The sequence below is a fragment of the Anabrus simplex genome, chromosome 9, assembly GCF_040414725.1.
Source record: "Anabrus simplex isolate iqAnaSimp1 chromosome 9, ASM4041472v1, whole genome shotgun sequence".
NCBI classification, from domain to species: Eukaryota; Metazoa; Arthropoda; class Insecta; order Orthoptera; family Tettigoniidae; genus Anabrus; species Anabrus simplex.
This window is the reverse complement of record NC_090273.1, coordinates 15,122,994-15,146,664: the sequence shown is the minus strand read 5'-3', so window position 1 is coordinate 15,146,664 and position 23,671 is coordinate 15,122,994. Positions and strand designations below refer to the sequence as shown.

Genomic DNA, 23,671 nt, shown 5'->3' with positions numbered 1-23,671 from the left:
AATATCCCTAAAAAGCATGGGAGCACCTGTTAAGATGGCATTAACACCAGATAGTATGGACTCGGAAGGTGATGAACTATCGACCGGTTCGTGGGTCTCGACGTCGTTATGAAACATACGGCTGAGTCCATCAGCAACAACATTTTCGGTACCTCTGATATGTCGTACATCAAATTGGAAGGCAGAAATACGGATGGCCCAACGGGCTATACGACCAGTACGACGCGGCCTACCTAAGACCCAGCTTAAGGCTTGATTATCTGTCTCCAGGTCGAATTTGACATGTTCCAGATAGAGACGGAACTTTTCTAAGGCGAATAAGACTGCCAACCCTTCGAGCTCATAGATGGAATACTTGGCTTCTTGAACCGATAGAGTCCTAGATGCATAGGCGATGGGACGCCTCCCTAGTTCAGTCTCTTGAAGAAGGACTGCAGCTACAGCTGACGACGACGCGTCCGTTTGGACGATGAATTTCTTCGAGAAATCAGGCATAGCAAGTACAGGGGCATTACAGAGAGCTAATTTAAGATCTTCGAAAGCGGCTTGTTGAGAAGGTCCCCACTCGAATTTGATGCCTTTCCTACGAAGAAGGTTTAAGGGCGCCGCTCTATTAGCGAAGTTAGGAATAAACTTCCTGAAGAAATTCACCATACCAATGAATCTAGCGATACCTTTGATGTCCTTGGGAGGTTTAAAATCACGGATGGCCTGTGTTCTAGAATGATCGACTGCTATACCATCAGGTGACACAATATGCCCTAGGAATGACATAGAGGGCTTAGCAAAGGCAACCTTGGACAACTTAACAATTAACCCAGCCTTACGAAGGCGATTGAGAACTTCTCGCAAATGATCTAGATGTTCTTCAAAGGTTTCGGAAAATACGACGACATCATCCAAGTAGTGATATAAGTACTCAAATTTGATGTCGGAAAAGACCCTATCTAGTAGCCTAGTGAGCACAGCTGCCCCCGTGGGGAGCCCGAAAGGCACGCGGTTGTATTCATATAAATTCCAGTCCGTGGCAAACGCTGTAAGATGTTTAGACTCTTCGGCAAGGGGAATTTGATTATAGGCCTGATTCAAGTCCAAGATGGTGAAGAACTTGGCCTTACGAAACCATGAAAAGCAAGAATGAAGGTCGGGAAGGGGCACAGATTGCAACACCACCTTCCGATTGAGAGCCCTGTAATCAATGACAGGCCTGAAGCCTCCTTGGGGTTTCGGGACTAGAAAAATAGGCGAAGAATACGCTGACTTAGAGGGCCTAATAATACCATCTTTCAACATCTGATCGATGATTTCTTTCAGAGCCTTCATTTTAGGTGGAGATAGCCTATACGGTGGAAAACGGACAGGAATTGAATCCGTGACCTCAATTTTGTATTCAATAAGGTCAGTAACACCAAGAGTATCAGAGAACACCTCGGGAAACGACTGACACAGTTTCCGAATACTATCAGCCTGCTCCTCAGGTAGATGTCTAAGGTCTAACAACATCTCATCCTGGGTAGGCGAAATAGATGAACATGACACAGAATTACACTTTAATAGTGGTATTTTACAACTAGAAGCAAATTTGAATGTGCACGACCTAGACTGGAGATCGAGCACAAGACCAGTGTGAGAAATAAAGTCAGCTCCCAAGATAATGGGGCAAGACAATTGCTTGGCCACAAACAATTTAATTTTCCATGTAAACTTAAAAATACGAATCTTGACCAGTAAGGAACCTAGAATTTCTAATGGAGATGAATTAGCCGAAACGTATTGAACAGGAGAAGAGACATAGTCAGGAAGTTTACAAACCGATTTCAATTTAGAATACCATTCAGCCGAAATAATCGAACAAACACTGCCTGAATCTAAGAGAGCTGTTATAGGCTCGTTATTTAACTCAATCTTAAGAAAAGGAACAGGTGCGGGGGTATCCGCCGCAATCCTAAGACACTCTTTAGGGCATTCAAAAGATGAATTTGAAGGCTGGTCGTTCTCTGCATTTACAACCTGTTTACTAGGGGCTAAGTCTCGGGAAGATGGATTAGTCGGCTCAGCCGACGCCACTAGTCACTTTTTATTATTGGAATAGCTGGAATTTGCACCAGAAGTTGAGCAGGAGGGGGTGCTATTTGAGTTTGGGCAATTCTTGGCGATATGTGAGAAGGCCCCACACTTAAAACAGCCTTGTGATGACCCTACTCCATTCCTTGTCCCACTTGACTTGATCAGAGGACACTTATTCCGCAGATGGTCAGGCGACCCACAAGCATAACATTTACGGGGATTGACTGGTCGGCGAGGTGGAGGCCGAGTGTTACTAAAGGAAGGCGGGGGTTCTTTCGCCACACGCAAGGAATCGGCATACCTAACTCCTTCCGCAGAGACGGCTAATGCTTCCAGTTCAGAGAAGGTTTGCGGGCACGCCGCGAAACACAAATATGACCTGTAGGGTGGTGAAATCCCTTCAACAATAGCTTGCACGATCTGATCCTCAGGGAAGTGGAGAGCAAACACCCTAGTATAAAACTTAATATCTTGGATGAAGTCTGCCAGGTTTTCATCCAAGCGCTGTACCCGATAATAGTATTTCTGAATAAGGGAGGACCTGGCCCTAGCCGGGATGAAGTTAGCTAGCAAATGGGCGTGGAAATCCTCAATAGAAGATTGCTCGGCAATGGCTCTAACTATTTTGTCAGATAGAACACCAATAGCATAAGGATAGATAATTTGCAAAATTTGACATGGGGAAAGAGAAAACACAAGGGCATGATCCTGAAATTCCACTAGAAATCTTAAAAATGAAATTACGTCACTGGTGGTGTTGACGGAAAACTTAGAGATACCTCTAAGCAACATTGCCAATGGATGAGGCAAGCTGCTGAACCCAGGTGTCATAGTCGTTAAAGGTTTCAAGGGCAAGGAAGTTAATTCAGAGCGGATGTTACTCAATGACGCACGGCGTTCAGATTCGTTGTTCGATGGGGCAGAGATAGTTTGAGCAGCAACGGTTATCCTATTGACTTCTCCCTGAGGAGGCTCTTCCTCGTTACCTACATTCACCGTGGCGGGTTGATCAGTTTTGGGAGGAGCTTCGCCGGTTAGCAATTGAGTGACCTTATTAGACAATTCAGAAATAGTTTCAAGGAGCGTATTAGCTTGCTTCCTCTGAACGTCATTCACCTTTAGAGACAATAGATCATTAACTCTATTTGCAAAGTGATACAGCCTGCCTTGCACACGCTTAATTTGATTAGGAGATGGATCGTTTTCATCAAAAAAGCTGACTACCGATGCTAGCCCAGTAATATTCTCGACAATCGTGGAAAGAGAGTCGTCAATTTCTTTCTCTCCCAAATTGGGGATGGAAATGGGCAAATCAAGGGACTCTCTAAGCTTGTTAGTGTCTATTGCAACCGTGCCTCCAGATTGAACGTTTCTGATAGTTAACTCATATATCAACTCCTCTTTGCGCAAGTAGTTAAGGAGGAGAACATCGCGAGGGCCGGGCATGATGACAGAACAATTTTGAAAAACTCAAAAAATTCCAGCAACTGAGAAAATTGTTAGAGTTCGAATCAAAGCAATGTTTAGCCGTCAAAAGGGGCTAAATTGAGACCCATTCAACCACGCTCTGCTACCACTTGTTACCGTGTTTTAGCGGTAGGTAGAGGCGTAAGAAGGTGCGGGCGTGAATGGGTTTCAAACTACGGAATCAAAGTTAATGTAAAATTAATTTAAAATTTAACTAGGTTATATTTTCTTTTCAAAAAACAAAGCAATAACAGACATGGCAGGTACAATGTAGCAAAACAAGGGGAGATACAATATTTACAGGTTTTGGGCTTCACGCCCTGACTTCTGCGATCAGCTCAGTTTTACCACAAACACAAGTTTTAACAGAGGGGCAGAAAACCCCATTCATCCCTAGGAGCCCCTGGCTCCGACTTACACAGAAAAGCCTCCACGAGGCATATGACACTCCATTTTCAAAAGAGCGATCCGCTCTTAAAATTTAAGCCTCTCAAAGGCCACACCAAACTCTACCTTCAAGCTGTCCTCTAAGGACGTATTCACAGGGGTAAAATACCCAACCTACAGAGGTCTATTACATGAAAAGAAGGTTGATTACATGACCTCTAAACTAACAATTTGAGAGGAGGCGATCTTGCACTCCTAATACACTTTGTTTTTTAAAACCTAATCTGGCTCTGGGCCGCTAACACAAGGGCTAATCCCATACTACAGAGGTGACTTAGAGAAGAACACTTTACATTACATAAATGAAGAATAGTTTGAGAAAATAAGTTCACCTCAAAACAAATGTGAGTGGGAGCTCGAGAGGGTTAGCACTCTCTATCCCAATATGTAGCTTTACAAGAAAAAGATGAAAAGAGTAATTACATTTTAGGAAAAGGTTACATGATGGAAATGCTTCGAACCCGCCGCGAGTGTTAAACTGCCGACCTAGCAAGAAAAGAAGTTATTAATAGGCCATTACCTGGTAGTAGATCGCTGCCGAGGAAAGAGGCGCTTCCCGCCTCCTGCTATGTACTTAATACACTGAAAGATGGAACAGAAGTGGCCCGGAGACCCCAAAATCAGCAGTTTATATCCTCTCGCGGAAGATTCTAGGCGTTAGGGGAAAGAAAACACCCTCCCACAAAATCTTTATTGGTTCGGGAAAAGAAACCCCTACATAGAGGAAAAAGAAACACATTATTGGTGGAAAATTAATTAAAGAAATTCGGGATTGGCTAGATCCAAACTAAGGGGAAAAAGAGGGGTATACAGCCAACTTAAACAATAACAGAAAGAAATTTAACAAGAAACAAACTTTTGAAATAAAAATTTCTCCAACAAAATAGTTCTTTGATTTCGCACTAGGTTGCACTATTGTAATTCTTCAGTAGTGTCCTCTAGAAGAGAAAGTTCCCACTTCTTACTTCAAGCGAAACAAAAACACATCAAAAGTGACACAGTTCAAAAACTCAAAATTTTCCACGTGGTGACATCTTCTGAGAAAGTAGAGAATTAATAGAATAGATAAAGTTCAACCTTCCTCCAGAAGAGGAGTTTCAACTGGCGCAACTTTTAAATAAACAGAGTAGAGGTGTACCGCCCGGTACAATATTCATGCACAGGCTTATATAAATTTTGATATTTATGTTGGTGAAATTTTGAACTTTACCATTGGACAATAATGGTGATATTTAATTTTATGCACAAGTGTTTGATATTTTGTGTTGGTGAAATTTTGAACTTTACCATTGGACAATAATGGTGACATTTAATTTTATGCACAAGTGTTTGATATTTTGTGTTGGTGAAATTTTGAACTTTACCATTGGACAATAATGGTGATTTTACGTATGAGGTGAATGATTGTATTTTCTGCATTTTGTGAAAATAACGACATTAATATGGAAAATATACTAGCTGCCATTGAGGCTTTAAAAATCAGTCTAAATGACAGGATTACGGAAAGTAACACTAATCTCGGGCGTAGGATTGCAGAATCTAACAATACTTTAGGAGCTCAACTTAAAGAATCTAACGCGACCCTGGAAGCCACTAAGGCTAGTATAGGTCAACTTAGGGAGGCTAATGAAGCAACTAATCGTAGTATCACTCAACTAAGGGAAGCTAATGATGCCAACATTGTAAAATTGACAGAATCTGTTGATCAAAAATTTGCAGAAGTTAATAATAATTTGGAACGTAGGCTCAATAGTGCAGGTGCCGAAATTGAAAAAAGATTTAAAGAATCTAACAAAAGAATGGATTCTAAGTTTACGGAAATAAATGAAAGATTAACACGTGACTTAGAAACCATTAAGCAAGACATAAAATCACAAGTGGCGGAGGACTTAAAACTTGCTTTCCCGTCTTCTTCTCAGGAAGTCCTTAAAGAAGTAGAAAGCTTAAAGGAAGAATTTCAAGAGTCCCATGCTCAATTATCTCTTGCGCAAACTAAAATCGCGTCTATTCAAGACAAACTTCATGAATCTGTTAAAAATAATTTCATGAAGTTGGGAAACGAAATTACTCTTCTGAAAAGTCAGCAAGAGGAGGCCGATAAACGTGTCAAGACTCAGTTAGATAATGCTCACACGCAGATTACTCGTATCTGTCGCGATGTAGCAGAAGTCAAGACCGACATAGAGAAGGAGGTCAAGGAAATTGAGAATTCCGTACAGGGGAAAATTAAAACCCTAAAACTTGAACTCCAAGGAGATATAGAAGCTCTCAACAGCAAAGTATCGCAAATCGAACAGGATGTTTCATCATCTAGCCTTCACAACACTAGTGGAGAATCCATAAATGTTTCCACAGTTTTTAAAATAACTGAGGAAAAACCAGCCAAATTTTCGGGGAAGGAGGAGTATACTGCTAAGGAGTTTCTCCTCAACCTCGAAGAATTCTTTCAAGAAAATCACGTTAAGACCGACCGTCGTTTACGAATAGCATCTCGATTGTTAGAAGGCAAGGCGTTAATGTGGTTTACCGCTTTTAAATTCAGCATTAACACTTACGAAGAATTTAAGGAAGCCTTACTTAGACGATTTTGGAGTGCTGAGGCTCAGCACCTGATAAAACTTCAATTATACTCTAGAAAGTATAACACGTCCGTCAATTCCTCGCGATATTCAGATTATCTCATATCTCAGCTTAAAAAAATGCAGTTTTTCGACCCTCCTTTACCGGAGCAAGAACTTATTCAGGTCATAACGCTGCAATTTCCACCAAATGTTCAGGAAATATTGGTGGCAGCAAACGTCCAGGACTTGGAGCAGCTCGATGATGTCCTGAGGAAACTCGATACTGCGCACACTCAGAGCGCAGCAAAAGCAGGTCGAACCAAAGAAACTACAACCAACTTTACGGAAATGAAAACTCCAGTTCAAGTAAATCCAGAACCGCGAGAAGAAAGAGAAACTCGCCGAGATATTCCGTTTCGGTATAGAAGATCTAGGAATCGCCCCTACGAAGGGAGGGCTAAGTTTCAACCTGGACCTTCATGGAGGCAGGCAGCTAATCAACCCAATGATAATAGGAACTCCCAGCGGGAAGAATTAGAGAAACGTTGGAGAGAGACTACGGAATATGTAAGGAATAAGAACAGGGAAGAGGGTTTACCTGGAGCAGCTTCTTTGGAATACCAGGCAGAGATACAGAGAAGAAATGAGAGAACGGAAATGGATCCAAGAGCTACGGGTACAAAAAAAAAAACTTTGTCGAAGCAATAAAGAGACTGCCTGAAAACCCGGAGGGAGGAGAAGTAGTATGTAGCGCACTCATTAACCATTGGTATTTAGAGGATGCAGATTTACTATATGAGGATTCAACACCACGACAGCCTCAGATACAACGCGGCTTACCGATCATTATCATTAAGTTAGGCAATATGATTGTCCACTCTCTAGTAGACTCGGGATCGCAAGCCTCATTAATTTCGCAGAAATTAATAGATGTGGCGCAGGAGACGACCTACATCTCCATCTTGCCGGTTGCTCAAGTTAAGGTTAAAGGCATAGTTCCTGACAAAGCTATTAAATGCAAATTCCAAGCGTTTCTTGAGTTAGAAATTGGTGGTGTTAAGTTCCAACATCTATTTTTGATCTTGACGCAAATGAAATTTGACTTAATTCTTGGATCAGACTTTCTCATTCAACATGGGGGAATCATTGATTATCCCGCTAATGTGATTAAATTTTTCCACGTCGAATCTGTAGGGCTACAGTTGGTTACTTATAATGACGTGAAGAATCCGGAATGTGAGACCCCGGTGGGCATAGTAGAAGGCAAGATGAGCGAGGCTCCGCCTGTCGAAGAAAGCGTCCACGAAGAGGGGCGACCCGAGGAAGTGGGACCCGTAGAGGACCAGATGGCGTCCATTATCGATGATGAGTTTAACGAGGACCACTACAACTTCACGCTTTACGCCAATGTAGCTGAAAGCCCAGATTACGATGATGATAAAGTAATAAAGGCAATCCAAGAGCTTTTTAAGAAGTTTCCAGATGTATTTTCTGAGAAACCTGGAGTCATTAAGGGTTTCAAGCACCACTTAGATGTTACTGACACATCACCTTATAAGAAACGGCCTTATCCGATACCCATGAAGTACTTGGAAGAAGCACGGGTCATCATTAAACAGATGGAGAATGATGGAATCATATCAAAATGCGTCACACCTTACATTAATCCTCTGGCTATAGTGAGAAGACTGTTCAAGTTTTAGAAATACTTTACTAGGAGATGAGCGAAAAGAAAATCGCCCAGCAATTTTCTTTTTCCCGAGCAGGGGGGGAGATGAAACGGTAACACCCTACGAGCATTCACGTTTCATTCTTTTATTAAGAGAAGCTCGCTAACACCCGGCCGTAAGCATTTAAAACTTGCGCCGAGCGCACAGGCATAATGGGAACTGCGAGCAAGTTCGCGACGTTCCAGAACACCGGCCAAGGACAAGCGACGTCACGCAGAAGGTTCCTTCGTGTTCCATTGCTGCATGAACGAAATATAAGCGAGTCGCCAGCCTGGGGTAAGGCAGAATGTAAGCAGAGAGCCTGCAGTAAAGCAGAAAGAGAGTGTGCGGTATGCGACGGCAGTGTGCTGAAGGCAGAGAGTGGAGTGAGTCGGCAGTAAGCCGTGAGTCAGCGAGTGTGTGCAAGTAAGCACGTCGCAACATAATTCGTCTCTCGGTCCGGCTGTATATTTGAATTCATTTAAAGACTGTGTTCTCACATAAACTGTGCCAGCTTTGAATTTGTTTAAAACTGTGTTCTTGCATTAATTGTGTCAGCCTTGAATTCGTTTAAAGACTGTGTTCTCGCCAGCTTGAATTCATTTAAAGACTGTGTTCTCACATAAACTGTGCCAGCTTTGAATTCGTTTAAAACTGTGTTCTTGCATTAATTGTGTCAGCCTTGAATTCGTTTTAAGACTGTGTTCTCGCCAGCTTGAATTCATTTAAAGACTGTGTTCTCACATAAACTGTGCCAGCTTTGAATTCGTTTAAAACTGTGTTCTTGCATTAATTGTGTCAGCCTTGAATTCGTTTAAAGACTGTGTTCTCGCCAGCTTGAATTCATTTAAAGACTGTGTTCTCACATAAACTGTGCCAGCTTTGAATTCGTTTAAAACTGTGTTCTTGCATTAATTGTGTCAGCCTTGAATTCGTTTAAAGACTGTGTTCTCGCCAGCTTGAATTCATTTAAAGACTGTGTTCTCACATAAACTGTGCCAGCTTTGAATTCGTTTAAAACTGTGTTCTTGCATTAATTGTGTCAGCCTTGAATTCGTTTAAAGACTGTGTTCTCGCCAGCTTGAATTCATTTAAAGACTGTGTTCTCACATAAACTGTGCCAGCTTTGAATTCGTTTAAAACTGTGTTCTTGCATTAATTGTGTCTATCCGTTGAACTGTGTTGCATTATGATCTTAAGTGCCAGTGATAATCTGAAAATCACGACGTACTGGAACTTGGACTGTCATTTATTTCAACAAATGTATTATGCTGGTGGAGTACAGTGCAGAGACTGTACTCGATTTTCTTTATGAAGTGCTTGATCACCGCACCTCGGAAGGTCCTAGATTGTTTCAAATACGAACTGTGACTCTAACTTTATCCTTGCTGCTGTGGGAACTATTTCGGCGTGCTTCGCCATAGGGAAGTGTCACACCAGTACCCCATGACGTCAAATGTGGAAGCTCCACATTTCCCCGTTCCTGCCTCTGGTTCGAGTCATCAACACTAATACAAACACCAACGACGGAAGACAACGCCGACGCCGACCGCAAGACGACGCAGCCGCCGCGGGACAACGTCCTCTTCACGCCCTCAGGGACAAATCTACAATTCAGCTATAAAAGGTGACATAATTATTTGCCTATTTTATTGAATAAACTGAAGGATCCACTTAATCATGAATTTTTCTTTCACTACCCTTCTCTCTTACTCTCTTAGCATGGGCCGTACATGCCTTGTCGTTCCTCATGCTCTCCGATATACTGAAGTACGGGCGTTCCTGTTACAGTATGTATAGTGGAAAGAACACAGGCATCCCTATGATCTCTCCACTAATATTCTTGTAACTTCGAGCTACTGTTTCCCCTTTCTGAAGTCGCAGTGATTTGATATCTACTGGCACATTCTTCCTATTGACTCTGACAGTGCCCACTGCATGTAAACCTACTTCCAACAGTTTATGGTACAGTTGTGGGGATGAATCCCAATTATCCATATATACTACATGACCTGCGGTGCATTATAGGCTGTACTAAATCTAAGACTACTGATTCACTGATAGGGAGATAAGGATTGATGACCTTGTCATTTCCTGTGTATATTCTCATTGATGATGATGATGATGATGATTCTCAGTAGCTAGTCTCACTCTCACAAAGCTTGTACATTTTGATTCCAAACATGGCACGTTTAGAGGGGCTTGAACTGGACATAACTAAGGCGACCACGGAACTTGATTAGGCCACATCACATCCCATATTATAAATTCTCAGGAACTTTTGTTTCCAAATAGTTAACCACTGGTCGTATTTTACGGAGTTTATCAGTCTGCTCAGTGAAATTGTCATCAGAGAATTGAAGAGCCTGCTATTATCAAAAATCTTTTATAACTCATTGTTGCACTAAAAATTGCAGTTTCAATAACTTTAACTGTACTCCAGTATGACCTGACATTCAGTTTCTTGTCCCATAAGGATATACAACATAATATAGGCTTTCATTTCATCAACAGTGCATCACGCCATAATGTGTCTGATTTCGGTCTACTTCTGTTATGACACCCAATAAACACTTCGGGATTGTCGTTAGTTTCTATGGTGATCATGTAAAAACACTTATCACCTAGAAATTCTGATATGTCAATAACGGTAGGATTATTTCGTAGCTTCCGTAACACACTAGCATTCACTCCACGAACATGGAATATGTTTTACTTTTGTTATCATTCTGCACTCACATCCAGTCCATTGGCACATGTACATCACATTTATCTTCTCTTTGCTCCTCCTCCTCTTCATTTACGGCACTATTCAATTTGTCATCAGAACTAGAACTGATCCTACTCACTTCACTGTTTCTTTCATCGAAAGAATTATAATTATAATCACTTTCAAGCAAGGATTCAATTTCTTTTTCTTTCAGCCGCCGACAACCTGCCACATTCGTTTACTTGTGTCAAAATCGAAGACTAACCACTTGAAAATATCAGATGATACTAAAATGTTGTCGATTATCGATTTATATGTATCCAAAGAATATGAAAAGAGGTGTCACTCACACATATACGGAGTCACAACTATCTCCTTCTATTGTGTGATCTGTTAAATTGCATCGTAATGCATGAAGACGGAACAGTTCTGTGGTTCTGCCTCACGACCATAGTAGCACAGGACGGAACGGTTCCGTGACTCTGCGTCAAAGGGTTAAGTAACTAGACCTGTAATTATTCCAATAATGTTGTCAAAGGAAAGAGAGGGAAACAAACCAAAATCAAAACAATATAGCCACAAATGCTTGTAGCTTTTTGTTCAAAGATTTGATTTAAAGGATATCATTGCACAAGTTTTAACAGTTTCTTCCTGCTTTCCATTAGAACATCAAATGAACATTTATTGTTAACTGTAATGACTCACAAATTTCTAACTTAAAAATCAACAATGATAATATTGCAAATATTGCAAATTACAAACAGCACGTACCTTTGTATTGGCGCATCCGTTCATCCCTCGCAAGGAATGATTACCAAGTGTTCTCAGGCAGACAAAAGCAAAGATCAATGGTTTACATTATACCTGCTGACTTCATGATAAAGTTTCCAGCCTGTCATATGTAAAGAATGAAACGAAGTCTGAAAACTTATTTATAAAATTTAACAAAGTGATTACGCATGCTTCTAAATTGCTTGCATTTTGCTGAAAATGCAGTTTATCATTGCAGTATCAATTTGTAGCATTAATTCATGATAATGGAACTGGGTTGCATATGATAAGAGGGAAAGAAAAGTAAAAATATGTGCAAAAATCATGTTTTTTAAAATTTTTATTGTGGTTGCGATATTTTCATGCCTCTCTATTTTATGAACTATTATTGACAAAGCACTACTACTACTGAACTTCGTACAGAAATGTAAAAAAAGAAAAAAGACCTTTTGTGTGTGTTCTAATACAGTATTAGACAAAATTTCTCATTTTGTTTTCTCCTTTTTTTTCAGGTACTAAGGTTGGTAGTCCTTCGAAGGACATTCGTTCTTACTTTGGTGGAAGGGGCAGTTCATTGAAACCACCTACTGGCAATATAGCTAGCTCAGGGAAATTTGGGAAGAAATCTGTTCCAAAACCGGTTGTTCCTTTTCCAAATGATTTTGGCCGTACAAGTAGTGCTTCTGGGAGAGGTAAGGGTGGGTTCAGGGGAGGCATGCTGGCAAACAAGGGAGGTGGAACTGTAGTCATTACACCCAAAGGAAAGGTGAAGAATAGTGATAAAACAGAAACTGAGACAAAAGGAAGCTCGTCGTCGTCAGCATCCGACTCCGTTCCCAGCAGTTTTGTTCCTTTCAGTGGTAAGGGATATACTCTTGGCGCTCCAGTAAGCACAGGAGATAAGCCTTGGCTTTCTTGGCTGGATAAATTGGAGTCATCTGCTCCTAAACAAAATAAACCTGAGTCTTTTCAAAAGAGAACACCCCCACTTCTCAGTAAAAGAAAAGGTATACATGATAAAACCGAGGATGATGGTAAGAGGAGTAAGTCTGGAAAGGATCCTGATTCAGATAGACAGACTCCCTCCTGCAGTCAGCCTGTGGAAAGTAGAGTGTCTTGTCCCTCGTGCAATGCTCGGGTTATGGAGGAACTTCTCAATGACCATTTGGACTTGTGTTTACAGGGAGTGTTCAGCAGTGATTACACAGTGGAGGACAACAAAAAGAATGTAAAATGTGTTGTGTGTGATGGAAATATAGATGAAGATAATGCGAATTCGAGACTTTGTAATGATTGTGTGCGAGCTGCTGAGAACGCTGGTGCTGGAACGAACTGTGATAATGCTGTAAGTTGTCCCATGTGCGATAAGCAAGTTGCTGGTGATGATCTCGACAGACATCTTGAAACGTGTGTAGCTTCCGCCTTGAATGACGGTGTTGTGGTTATTAGTGATGATGACAGTGATGAAGAACCTGCTGAAAATGGAGAGCTGGGCTTTCCGTGCCCTTGCTGTGGAAGTATGGTGCAACAGACTTCCATGAACAGCCACCTGGATGAGTGTTTGTCCACAGTCTTCCTGGAAGATGAATCATCTCCATTTTAAATGTCAATTATTGTTAGTTTTTTCATTGTTTGTTAACCTGTGCATTTTAACACTAGATTACGTACTCAAATTTCTAGGGATGATAGCAGAGACAAAAGCAAATACATTTCCTTCTCTTTCTTTCAAATGCCCCTGCTTGGGACTATGCTTGTTCATCTGTTGTGTTTTAATCCTGGCCCAGTGTTGTCACATCTTCTCTTAGTGTAGCTTCTTTGTTCCCTCTGATCAGGGGTGCCTTTCTTCAGAGGTTTTTTTTGTTGTTGTCTGAAAAAGATAGACTTAGGATCTGTCTTACAGCCTGTCTTGTTTTGTAAGTCTGTTCACCCCTCCTCAGTCTCCGTCAACCAGGTGATGTGTATTTTCTTGTTTCACCGGAAGGTGAACAGGCGGTTGGTCAGTCTATTGCGAGGCTGTCTTACCACATGACCATAGAAAACTACCCTCCTTTTCCTGGCATAGAGAGACAGCCTCTCTATCTCTGAATTGTGTCATCTCCGGTATTCCCCACCTTCTGGTACCGGACCTTTCTGAGAATTCTCCTCTCTCTGACTTTCAATTTTTCAATCAAGCCTTTTCTGCTTAGTGATGGATGCTCCTTGACATTCAAGGCTTCCAGAAGGATGACTTTTACATAGTGTTTCATCCTCGGATTGCATGAAAGGCATTGCTTGTTGTAGGGATTTTGAGGCTGTTGATAGACCAGTTATAGCTTGTTAACTCTGCCGAGAGGGGTGTTTTCTCTGACAAGTTGGGTTCAGTCCCGTAACAAATATGTTTTGTTAAGTAACTGTATATTGGGATTGATAATTGAGGTACTTTTTGATGTACAACTGTTCAAATAGGTGGCATCTTGCTGTTATGCAAGCTCTGTAATGACATGCCATTGCATGTTGTTCATGTTGAAGGACTCCAGGCTTGTGTTTTAGAGAGTACTGTAAGCAGTGGGAGCATCCAAGTGGCAAGGTCTTTTCCAATCCATTTAAAGTCTCTTACACAAAACACATCAAATACCTGCTCCGAGAAAGTCAAGAGGGGCGAGGTCAGGAGAATAAGCTTGTATTGCAGCAGAAGGCTACACTTTTGAACAGTTTTTTTAAAGGATTACAATTAAATTGTAATGTATTATCTTCGTTCTCAATCATTTCTGAAAGTACTTCGGTTATCATTTTCTGACCTATGATTATTTAATAAAACATATTTGGTTTGGTCTCTTCTATTTTCCCTCGAAGTTTGGGTATTGAATTTATTTTATGTCTGGTAAATAGATCTTTCTTGTTGCCTAAATATAGGGCACATCTTAATGTTGATCATTAGGATAGATGATTTTAAAGAAAAAAATATCATGTATGACGCAGGATAAAAATTCATATTTCATAGTTTTTACTGAAGTCACCTCATACTCTGTACCTGGCGAGCCGAACATTCCTCGGACACTCCCGCACTAAAAGCCATACGCCATTTCATTCACCGTCTCAGTACAGAGGGAATTGATAGCCAAAATTGGAGGTAGAAATAGCAAATGGTAGGTGCACTTTTATTTAACTACTTCTAGTTTTCCTTAATTGTGTGTTATTTTGCAACAAGAATGAAAGATTTTTGTAAGAACTTCCCTAATGAAATTCTGTTGTTGCTATTTGCTTTACGTCGCACCGACACAAGTAGGTCTTATGGCGACGAGGGGATAGGAAAGGTCTAGGAATGGAGAGGAAGCGGCTGTGACCTTAATTAAGGTACAGCCCCAGCATTTGCCTGGTGTGAAAATGGGAAACCACGGAAAACAGTCTTCAGGGCTGCCGACAGTGGGGTTCAAACCCATTATCTCCTGGATGCAAGCTCACAGCTGTGCGCCCCTAACTGCATGGCCAACTCGCCCGGTTAATGAAATTCTGTGCTGCTGTATATTTATACAGTGATGCCTTGGATTTGTTCTGTAAACGTGCTTGCAATCCAAAGCACTCATGTATCAAAGTGAATTTTCCCATAAGAAAGAATTGAAATGCAGATGTTACATTCTACAGCTGCAAGAAAATTTATGGGTGTAAAATGGTTAATACAAAATATGAAGTAAAGAGGTGCACAGTAAAACAAATTATCCTGCACTTTACCTAATAGCAGAATTATGACTGCTGTGAGGGAAATAAGAGATATCAGACGGAGAGAAGGATTGCTGTGTAGCACGACTTTCACTGTAACTAATGGAATCACTGTTAAGTTATCTGTTGACTCACTGGAATCTTTTTCTTTTTTGTACAAATTTAACGACTGTTACTCTTGAAGATTCTTCTGAAATGCGACGTTGCTTTGTCAGCCTGCTACAGTCTTATTCAGGTGGTGTTTTTCTACAAAAGTTTGCACTTTTCCCCACATTTTACAAATCTTACTAATATCATTTGAAAGTGAGAGATTGCTCTGTCTTTTTCATCTCCTCAGATGAGATTTCCTCCAGAAACTGCTGGTGCTCCTCACGATGTAGATCCATCAGTTTGTTGGTGGTCAGCATCTGGCCATGTTCTTGGACCTGCTCTTGAATGTCAGCCTCACTCACCTCTACAATTTTATTGACAGACGACGGTTCCTGTTCATCAGCAAATCCATCAAACTCCTTGGTGTCACCATCTGAGGCTTCGTCGATGATCTTGAGGCAGTTCACTGTGTGGAAATGATATTTCCATAACTCTCAGGGAGTAAGGTTTGTTCGTTTGCCAAAAGCATTGCTGTAAGAGTTCCTTTTTGAAGTTCAAAATGACCTGCTGGTTCATAGGCTGGAGTAATGGAGAGGTGTTGGGAGGAAGGAACTTCACCTTAATGAACCTGAATTCTTTTAGTAAGTAGTCCTCAAGGCCTGGAGGATGAGCAGGACCATTATCCATAACCATAACCAAATCCTTCTTGAAGGATGAAAGACATCATTGATCCACTCAATATGAAGTAAATACGAGTAACCGAAGCCTTGCCATTGGACCTCCACATAACGTTTAACTGGCTCTTCTGTACCTTGCATTTCTTAAAGGCTCGTGGATTCTCGGAATTATGTGTGAGCGAAGGCTTGACTTTTAAATCCCCTCTTGCATTATTGCGCAACAAGAGGGTGAGAAGGTGTTCAGGGGCTTGTGACTGGGTGTTGCATTCTCTTGTGTTCCAATGTAAATCCTCTTTGGCATTGCTTTGATACTTTCGTAACTCATGAAGCCCATTGCTGTAGTTAAGTTACTAAAGTCACAGACACAAAATAACAAGTACTTTATGCACACACGTGATTGCAATGCTATAGTATATGGTACAGTACAGAGATGCTTGTATGGATGTTGGCTGTACGAATGAGACAGGCACGCTGGCTGAACTTCAGCATCAGAGAAGATTACCCACAATACTACAGGGAGATGGGAGGAGGAAATGATTGACTCCGTTGTTCTTTCGTGATGTTCAGCAGATCATTACTACTTGTAGTGCAAAATCTTGCTCGTTTATCAAGTTAGAATTCGTTTAAAATTCTTTCTTGTTTCAAAACATCGCAGTCCAAGTTGCTTGCAATCCAAGGTTTTACTGTATAAATAAAATTGTGAAGGCTGTTGATAAGTTTGTTGGGTGTTGTTATATTAATTATTTATGTATTAATTGGGGTGGCGTTCCTTGCTAAACTCTCTGTCGGTAATCTATGAATTCAGGAAAATGTCTTAGGGTACATATGATTTCAAAATCACAAAATTAATTGGAGAATTTAAACGTAAACATCAATTATAACTGTTAGGTTCTTCAAAATGCCAAAACTAATTTTCAATAAATACATTTATAAACTACCTGAAAAAGAAAGAAGTGAATACAAATAAAATGACATGCTTCATTCTTGAAAGAACATCATCAGACTCATGAGTGGAGAGAAGTGATTAAGATAAGTTCCAAATTTCAAGTTTTTAAGGAATTCAACAAAATCTGAAAATAAATGTTTGTACATTTGTAAATATTTTTGAGTGTGATTTGGTAGAATCTGATGATGTTTCAAGAACGAAACAGGTCATTCTATTTTAATTAAGTTGTTTATTTTTTTCAGATATACTGTAATTCTGTTACCAGATGTTTTCTTTTTCATGTAGTTTATAAATTTATATTCAAAATTAGTTTCAGCAGACTGAAGAACCTAACAGTTATAATTAATTCAGTCAAAACTGAAGAGAGATGGCTTCAGGTCTCACAAAAATATAAATGGTTAATTTACTTTTCTTTATGAGTATCAGGGAGATGACGATGATGATGATGATGATGATAATAATAACAACAACAACAACAACAACAACAACAATAATAATAATAATAATAACAACAACAACAACAACAACAACAGAGTGGTTGGGAGGTTGGTAACAATAATTCTTATGCAGGAAACAAGACCACAAAAGAAGAGTACCAGGGCTAACAAGTAAATAAATATTCATTCTGAATTAAAGATATTGAGGACCAATATTTACATCAGAAAAAAACTAGAAGTTAATGTAAATGGCAGTACATATACTTAAATGGAGAAGACAGCAACTAATTAATCAGGGGTTAGTCCCATGCTTTTACCATATTTCTCCAAATCCAAGACGGCCCTGAATGCAAAACGATGCCAACTTTTTCCGTCAAAAAAATTAAATCGGGCTTAAAAGGTGTTTTGTGGAATCATAATTTTATTTATAACAATTTTCAAATTTAATTTGAGAAATAAAATAAGCACACACGAGTATCCTGTAAATTCTACTCACTTCCCTATTCATTTTCATTAGTGGTATCTGATTCTGCCTTTGAAAGTTCAGGGAATTCCTCTTTGCGAGCCCGGATTTGTATCGCTTCTTGTGCTATGGCCATTCTGACCTTCCATTTTTTGTGCATGTACCTCACAATTTCATGTCGACTTATTTAAAGTGTCATTGTTGCGGGCCATATACCTTTCTTGTGCAGTACAAATTTTTAGACTAACATCTTTCTTCATGCCAGTTCCGAAAGTTGGCTTTAGTTATGCCATGTTTCCTTGCGTCTGCACAATTATTCTTTATTTCCGCATGTTTAATAACCATGAATATAAAATTGACATCATAATATCAAAGACAACCCATGGAAAATTTGCCAGCAATACTTGTTCTGCGTGTCTCTACAATATCACGGTCCATCATGAAAGTATTCCTGTAGTCTATCTTACTTTTTACGAAGTGTCAGGTACAACCGGCTACCACCAGACGCACGTCTCGCTTGCTGGCTTCGGCCAGCTTCAGGGGCTAGCGATGTACAGTATAAAAAAGACATGGACATTGAGGGTTGGTGAGTTTTGTGCGCTGTGGTATGAACATTCTACCCTTGCGTTTTTCGTGTACATACCTCACAATTTTATCTTCGACTTCTGTAAAGCATCCTTGTTGCAGGCCACTGGATGCATTTTTTTTGTTTTTGTAGAGAACGTATTTTTTAAGCTATCTTTGTCTTCACGCTAACGCTGAACGTTGGCTTCAGTTATGCCGTATTTTCTTGCGGCTGTAAAATTACTCTTCATTTCAGGGTGTTTAATAACCATTAACTTAAAATTGGCATCATAATATCAATGAGAATCCGTTGAAAATTTGCCGGCATGTCGTATTTTAAGGATAGTTCAGTCTGGGGACTGGAACGGGTTTTAATGCACAACTACCTACTACAATAGTACCACCTGTTTCAATGGCCCTTGTGCCGAGCTGAATATATATTAAGGAATTACCGAACAAGTTACACAAGCATATTTACAAAATTTACACAGTTATGAATGATTGAGCTTCTTTTCTGTTTGAGGGAACTTTCTAGCCTAAACACACGATTCTAGCTGCTAAAAGGATCTTGGTTCCCTTTTCTTTCAGAAAGTCTATTTTAGTTAATACTTATCTTCCAAAAAGGACGAGCAATTTTGAGGCATCATCTTTCTTCTTCCTCCGGTATTCACTCGTGCTCACTGACACTTGATAGGTTTTGATCCTTCTCACCTTGTTAACCATCAAGAGAATGCAGTTCTGATGGCTCTAAGTCTCTATGCCTGGGAATATTCCTCCACTGCATAACCGGGTACTACAACTGTCTTACTTCTTCCATTGTTTCCTGTAACCAACTGTCCTCTCTGCAGTCGGCGAGTTCCTTCTCCCGTGCTTAAGTCTGTGCCTGTATAGTTTGGAGTATACCACTCTTGGTTCTCCCTTGAACTGGTTCTCGTAAAGTCTTTTAGGCTAACCTATGGCCTCCTCCACGGACTGTCATCTGATTAACTTCTGAGAATGACCGAATTTCTTGTACAGTCTGCTATCTCACTACTCCGAGATTGTCTGTACAGTGTGGCTGTGTGACTACATGGTCAACTCTCTGATTGATTACTGAACAACTGTCTGATCCACTACTATTGTCTGCGGGGCTCTCTTTCTCGACTTCTCAGACTTTACTTGACTCGACTGAGTGCCGCCTGACTCTCTTGACTTCCCGGCCTGACTTTACTTGATTTCCCGGCTGACTGCCTTACCCGACTTGACTGCCGACTCCTGACTTGAGTTCTTACCGACTGCCCCCCTTTTCTTCTTTACACCTCCTTAAGTCACCTCTTGTTTTCTTGAACCTACTGTTCGACGTTCGACTTGTGCCCTACTCGTGATTCTGCATTGGCCCTTTCCTATTGGCTGGCGTCTCCCCTTACCCAGGAAGATTGTTGTCATCTTGTTCTTTCTAGAAACATAGGGGACATGTAAATTTCCATGGCCTGTGTGCGTCCCTGAGGTTCTCATCTACTGCTCTTAGAATATTTATATACCATGATAAGACTGGTATAAACTTCCTGTGATATGTCCTAAATTTCACCATGGCCTGGCTTGTTTCAAGCTCTCAAGAACTGTATTGTCTTTATGGTTTCTCATATACGTATTGAATTATTCTTACATACTTTTCATCACATGGAACACTGACCACTTTCACTCCTTTGATTAAGTATTCCTCTAGGACACTGTTGTGGGTTTTGGAATTAAGTTTCCTTTCTCCTAAGTCTATGACTCCTTTTTTACATCGCTTGTCGTACTGAGGGTTCGCGGTTCAACTTTCGTTCTTACTAAGCGTCAAGTACAGTAGGTGCGTTATAACTCTGTCACTGAGTAACTGTGGCCTTTCGAAGGGTTGTATCCTTGCTGTTCCGATTCGAATGACGTTTCCTACTCAGCTGGTCTCAGAAGTACATTATGGTCGACCTTGCTATTAGGTCAAGATTTGATGTCATTCTGCAGATTTGAGAAATGTTTTTGTAGAGGCTAGTAGAATGTCATTCTGTCTTCACTATTTGCTGAGAACCAGTGAGGTTACACAGAGGCACTGTACAGTCGGCTGCTGGGGCTAGCGATGTATACAAAGACAGATGTTGAAGGTCGAGTTTTGTGCACGCATGTGAGGGGTGAAGGAAAGCAGGGTGGTTACCATGTTTGCTGCCTGTTGTGTTCATTACCGTTACATCACGAATGCAAGATGACCCTTGTTTTGTCACATGAAGTTCTGAGGAAAAAACATTGTCTTGGATTCAGAGAAATATGGTAATAACTTTTAAAAGTCAATTTTTAAAAAGGTCAAAATGAAATATGACCATATTACGCGATATCCAGCTGTAGATATAACAAAGTGTATTGAATTTATTTGTCCAACATTCTGCACAGTTCACAAAGTTTTTATGCACATGGCCACCATTTTCAGCTTTACAGATATCTAAACGATAAACAAGCTCTTGCTGTGTTATAAGCTCAACTGCTTTAGTGCTACATTGTCTTAATTCGGCCATATCTGAAACTTTTCTCCTGAACATGACATCCTTAATAAACCCCCATAAAAGATATACGAAGGGGCCAAATCCTGAGATTGAGAGAGTCAGGCAGTAGGACCCAGGTGTGGCGGGTCTATGTTTGCTATGTTAGCCGGGCTAATGCATCTAAAATGAAAGATTAAAGACTATGACTCATAATATTATGGCATCTAAATTGCTTATTTAATATCACATACTGTATCATAACAACCATAAAGCCTAATTCTTTTACATATGAATAAAACATTAAATAACATTAAATAACATGAATAAAACATTAATTGACGAAAGTCTACTGCACGCACTGTTTGCCGTTTCTCCAAGGCAAGTATGAAGAACTTTAATTCAGTCGTGGCACGGTTGTGCATTCGATGTTTTTGGAAACATGACACAGTGCTGACCATACTGGCTATTTGACTTGCATGTTTGCCCCAGTCGAGAGGTTATCTTAACAGTAATCGCTTGCAGTGTTCAGTGGTGATTATGAGCGTGTCTTGTGCCTACAATGGCTTTGTTGTTAAAGGAAGATTAAATACGGCACTACGTGAAGTAACCAAACTCTGTTCTTTAATTTTGACTATTCCTGCTACCTTTGAAGTCGAACAATCTTTCTCGGCTATGAAGTGGATAAAAACTTATTTGAGAAATATGCAAACACAAGAAAGATTATTAAAACTGTCATTAATTTCAGTTGAGAAGAAACTCACTCCTGAAAAGCTGTAAGAAGAATCCAGGGTTCCGCGATTATGTTATAGATATTTTTGCTGCCAGAAATAGCCAGATAGAGCTGTGTTACAAGATGTAATATCTGCAGATGTATGGGAAGGATTGATTTGTGTAAGTTTAAAACTGCATACGTCTGTTTAAGCTTTAATACCTATAAAGAGTTTTTATCCATGTTTCTACAAACTAGTTTGCTAACACTTTGATAAGGGTCACGTGCTGCCACCGGTAGGACCCCTTCTTTCTAGCCAGTGTCCGTAATAATAAGCTTTTGAGCTTTTGCCGTGTCAAGAAAGCAACGTGAAATACCTTCCGTTTCGGTGAGAACTTTGCTCCGCGTCTTCAGAAGAAAATCTCGACTTCTCCAATAATAAAGGTTTGAATTTAACAAAGCTTTTCCATTGGTCTGTAGTCAGTGGTACTATAATTCGTCACCAGATGGCTCACTATAAGTTTCACCCTCTCCCTATCTCATCATCATCATCCCATATCCTATGGGCGTCAAGTAGAAATGGCTGCCCCAGGCAAATCCAAATCCAACTGCTTTCTTCTGTTGGATTACAATTCTTTGTATTACATCTTGATTTATTTCATTTTAGTTGATGATAATTTATAAACACAGTGAGAGTTTTGATGGCCTATTTTGTCCTCCTTAGAACCTATTGAAAAAGAGCCTGCTTAAGAAACCTAAAATAAGGCTCTAAAACCCTAAAAATCTCAAGTCTGCCAATGACAATCAAGAAGCAAGCTGGTACATTATATGAAAAGAAACATGGAAAGATTGTCAGGTTTTCAAGTGTAGGTGGGCTCTGGACTTAAGCAATGAATTGATCTTTACTCTTGGAGTCTCCAGGGTGCAGAAAAGAAAGCAGAGGCAGTACTCAGTTGCAGCTCAATATCTTTAATTATGCTGCATGTTACCTGATTTTTGTAGAACTAACACTTCCAAACCAAAATGTAACTTGAATGCTATGGTCAGGTTATAGCTTTTGATTTAAAAGTTTGTGATGGTTGTTAAAATGCCTTTTTTTGTTTTGTTTTTAACTGTGATATTTTATTTTTGTGAAGTTCTACGTGTGTGGTTAAAACATTCCTATATTTTTACATCTGTTTTTTAAATGTCCAATTACTATATGATGATGTTAAGCATCATGGCCTGTTAAAGGACGGTTTGCAAGTTAAAACTGTCTAGTAAACATTGTCTCTTGTAAAATAAGCATTAAAAATTGGAAATGTTTATGTTGTTTATTATATTTCTTGAAGTTGTCAGATTCCTTGGCTGAATGGTCAGCGTTGAGGCCTTCTCTTCAGAGGGTTCTGGGTTTGATTCCCGGCCAGGTTGGGGATTTTATTCGCGTCTGATTAATTCTTCTGGTTTGGGGACTGGCTTTTTGCATTTGTTCCAACACTTTCCTGTTCATATTCAGACACGCTACACTACCAACCAGTACAGAAACACACAATAGTGATTGCATCCTTTCATATAGGGTTGTGTCAGGAAGGGCATCCATCTGTAAAACAGGGCCATATCCACATGTGCGACACAATTCGGACCCGCGACCCTAAGGTGTGGGAAAAGCAGTAGAAGAAGAATAAAAAGACTATATTTCTTTAAGTAATAAATAATACTTTTTATAGAAATGAGGAATTATGGGTTCCCACCAAGGTTGATGCTGAATGTAGCTAACTAGGAAACAATTTACATGAGAGTTTGTGTTTATTATTACTTCCATTAAAATACAACAGTTTGCAGGAACCTGAATCATCTCCAGCTCTGTTGTCTAGGCAACAAATCCT

The 23,671-nt window shown here is 40.1% G+C and overlaps 1 protein-coding gene across 1 annotated transcript in view; it reads left to right on the top strand.

The window, feature by feature from the left end:
* LOC136881162 (DNA-dependent metalloprotease dvc-1) overlaps window positions 1–15,079 on the top strand; it is a 52,991-nt gene extending 37,912 nt beyond the window's left edge. The window contains exon 7 of the mRNA XM_067153825.2: window positions 12,245–15,079. Within this exon, the coding sequence (XP_067009926.2) occupies window positions 12,245–13,335 (1,091 nt within the window). The 3' untranslated portion in view covers window positions 13,336–15,079. The remainder of the gene's footprint in view (window positions 1–12,244) is intronic.
* Window positions 15,080–23,671: the final 8,592 nt, after the last annotated feature.